The following is a 2,740-nucleotide window of genomic DNA, read 5'->3' as shown; positions in this document are numbered from 1 at the left end:
TGTAGAATCTCTATAACCACAGTAGGTTTGTTCTGCTCCTGTTTTTAAAAGCAATGCAGACTTTAGTGAAACTTTCTCCAGAGGCAGATGGAGAAGTTCTGTTTCCCTCTCTGACCCAGTCGTGGTTTCCTCAGGCTGGTCGGTGGAGAAGGTGACGCAGCGTTTCCTGCAGATGTTCCTGACGGTTCCCGACGGTTTGCTGGACCTCAGGCAGGTGAGGACGAGGCTGCGAACCCACAGGCAGCGAGTCAACGACATCACCAACATCCTGCAGAGCATCAACCTGATCGAGAGGCACTCGACCAACGTCATCAAGTGGATGTGAGTGAACAGAGACTCACCACACGGGACGAGCTCGGCTTCTTTATTCATTTGTGATTCGTCAACCGAAGAAAATCTCAAATGAAAATTAATCATTGACACAAAAAGCTGTTTTTTCATCTCATGTTCATCCTCAAATCCTCAAATGTTCTAATATACTCCTGACGTCCACGTTTAGATGATGTTCCTCAGTTGTATGATGTCACGTCTGTCCTGAGACATGCGTCCATGCACTTCACACGCTGATCCTCGGTTTCCAGGAAACTCTGAAATATAAATGTTTTCTTGTCTGCTCAGAGGAGGAAGTCCCGCCAGCAGCTTCCTGACGAAGAACCAGCAGAAGATCCAGAGGGAGATGGAGAACCTGAAGGTGGTGGAGGAGACGCTGGACTCGCTCATCAAGAGCTGCAGCCAGCAGCTCTTCATCATGACGGACGACCAGGAGAGTTCACCATATCCTTTCTCATCAGAAACGATGATGATGAGATTAAAGTCTCTATTCTTTCTTTTAAAAACAGACATGAAAGCAAATACACGTAAAACCAAAGGCAACTGGAGTGACGTTGTTTTCAAACCAGTGAACAAACCGGTTGTAAGTGTTGATTTAAAACGTTGTGGTTTTCTTTAACGTCCGCTGCACGATGGCGTACGTGACGCTCGGGGACCTCAGTCGACTCCGAGTCTTCCAGGAGCAGACGATGCTCGTCGTCAAAGCTCCGGACGAAACGACGCTGAGCGTTCCGGCTCCGTCAGAGGTAAACGACGTGAGACCGAACGTGTCCTGGGTAACAGCAGGGTCAGCAAGTTGACTCAGTGTGTGTGTGTGTGTGCGTGCGCGTTGCATGCGTGCGTGCGCGTGTTGCAGGACAGCATCCGTGTCCATCTGAAGGGGGCGGGTCCCATCATGGTGCTGACCAGTGACGTGACTGGAGGACAGAGCGTCCGCTTCATAACTCTGGAGGAAAGTCGAGTGACAACGACCGATCTGCACACAGGTAAACAAACAACAACATGATGATTCATTTTAGGATGAAATATGACTTTGAACCTAAGATTCTGTAAAAGACAAAACATGAAACTTTCCTCCTGACATCAGAGTTTATATCTTTTTTTAATGGGAAAAGTTTAAAACCTGTTAATGAGGAGATATTATTGTTATTATTGTATAATAAGGCATAAAAATCCTGAGATAACGAACCTTTGATATCACGTGATCACGGGATAATTAACTCGTTATATCGAGATAACAACTCAAACGATCACGTGAAGACAGAGGAAGTTTGATGTCTGATCCCAGGTCAGTTTAGTTCTTCAGTAACTCACACACACTTTAACTTTCCTCACACATCTTGTGTTGTTGTTGCAGAGTCACAGAGTTCACAGAGTGCCGTGCGGAGAGTAACCAGCTGACCACCAGGAGGCGCCAGTGGTCCGTGTGATAGGAATGTGTGCAGGTATCAGCTGGACGTGTCCCTCTAACAGACACTGACCAACACGTGGTTCCAACATGGAGACATGTTCCTGCTCGATGTTCTGACTTCTACACAGATTAGTTTTTATTTTTCTATTTTACTTTGAATCATCGACTGACATTTGCTGAAGAATCTTTTGTCTTTGTCTTTTGTTTGAGTTGAGAAAACATTTTATATCCAAATCAAACCTGGAATCAGTGAAATGAGCCTTTGTGATAATAAGAGATCGTCTGAGGTTTAGTTGTTGAAAAGTCTCAATGAACTCGGTCTTAAATACTTTTAAAGGTTTTAACTGTTAACGTTCACTTGATGTTTCTGCTGTCGCACTTTAAAATGAGCGTTTTATTTAAAGGGACCTGTTGTGGCGTCATGTGGAGTTTGTGTAGTGTCTCTGGGTGTTGTCGTCCTTCTCTGTGACACAGATATCAACACTAATAAAACTACAACGTGGAACCGATCGTCTTCAGTCCGTCTCAGTTCAGCGTCTCTGTGGCAAAGACTCTGACACCGGCTCAAATAACGTTTCCTGTCTTATTCTCGATTCGTCTTCACGTCATAGATCTCACATTTCATTCACTATCGTCTGAAATTTAACTCGTTGAAACACGTTATTTAGGTCTGTGGGTTTTTAGAAAGTGTTTCCCTCTACGAGTTGAATCGTTAAAATCCACAAAGTGAATTTGTAAAACATGACGGGGCTTTACCACAGCACCACCCAGTGGACAGGCTGCATCCCTGCATCCTAATGAACAACAAGTGGTCTGATAAACTCAGTCACCGGCAGCTTCGGTCAGATTCTTACAGAAAACTCAAAGTTTCCATCTTTAGTAAAATAATATTCTTGATCTGAAATGGCCTAAAGAGACAGACGAGTCCTGTTTGTCTTTGAACAGCGAGCGACTCTGTTTCCAGTCAACTCGTCAACTAGCCACACACTTAAAGTTCTT

The 2,740-nt window shown here is 44.6% G+C and overlaps 1 protein-coding gene across 1 annotated transcript in view; it reads left to right on the top strand.

The window, feature by feature from the left end:
* The window catches only part of LOC118099182 (transcription factor E2F6), a 3,972-nt gene extending 1,726 nt beyond the window's left edge, over positions 1-2,246 (top strand). The window contains exons 5-9 of the mRNA XM_035143527.2: positions 135-321; positions 619-774; positions 962-1,076; positions 1,187-1,316; positions 1,688-2,246. Of these exons, the coding sequence (XP_034999418.1) occupies positions 135-321; positions 619-774; positions 962-1,076; positions 1,187-1,316; positions 1,688-1,731 (632 nt within the window). The 3' untranslated portion in view covers positions 1,732-2,246. The remainder of the gene's footprint in view (positions 1-134; positions 322-618; positions 775-961; positions 1,077-1,186; positions 1,317-1,687) is intronic.
* The last annotated feature ends 494 nt before the right edge of the window (positions 2,247-2,740 follow it).

Source organism: Hippoglossus stenolepis, chromosome 20 (genome assembly GCF_022539355.2).
Source record: "Hippoglossus stenolepis isolate QCI-W04-F060 chromosome 20, HSTE1.2, whole genome shotgun sequence".
Lineage (NCBI taxonomy): Eukaryota > Metazoa > Chordata > Actinopteri > Pleuronectiformes > Pleuronectidae > Hippoglossus > Hippoglossus stenolepis.
Note: the sequence above shows the minus strand (reverse complement) of the source record. Positions and strands in the feature narration are given on the sequence as shown.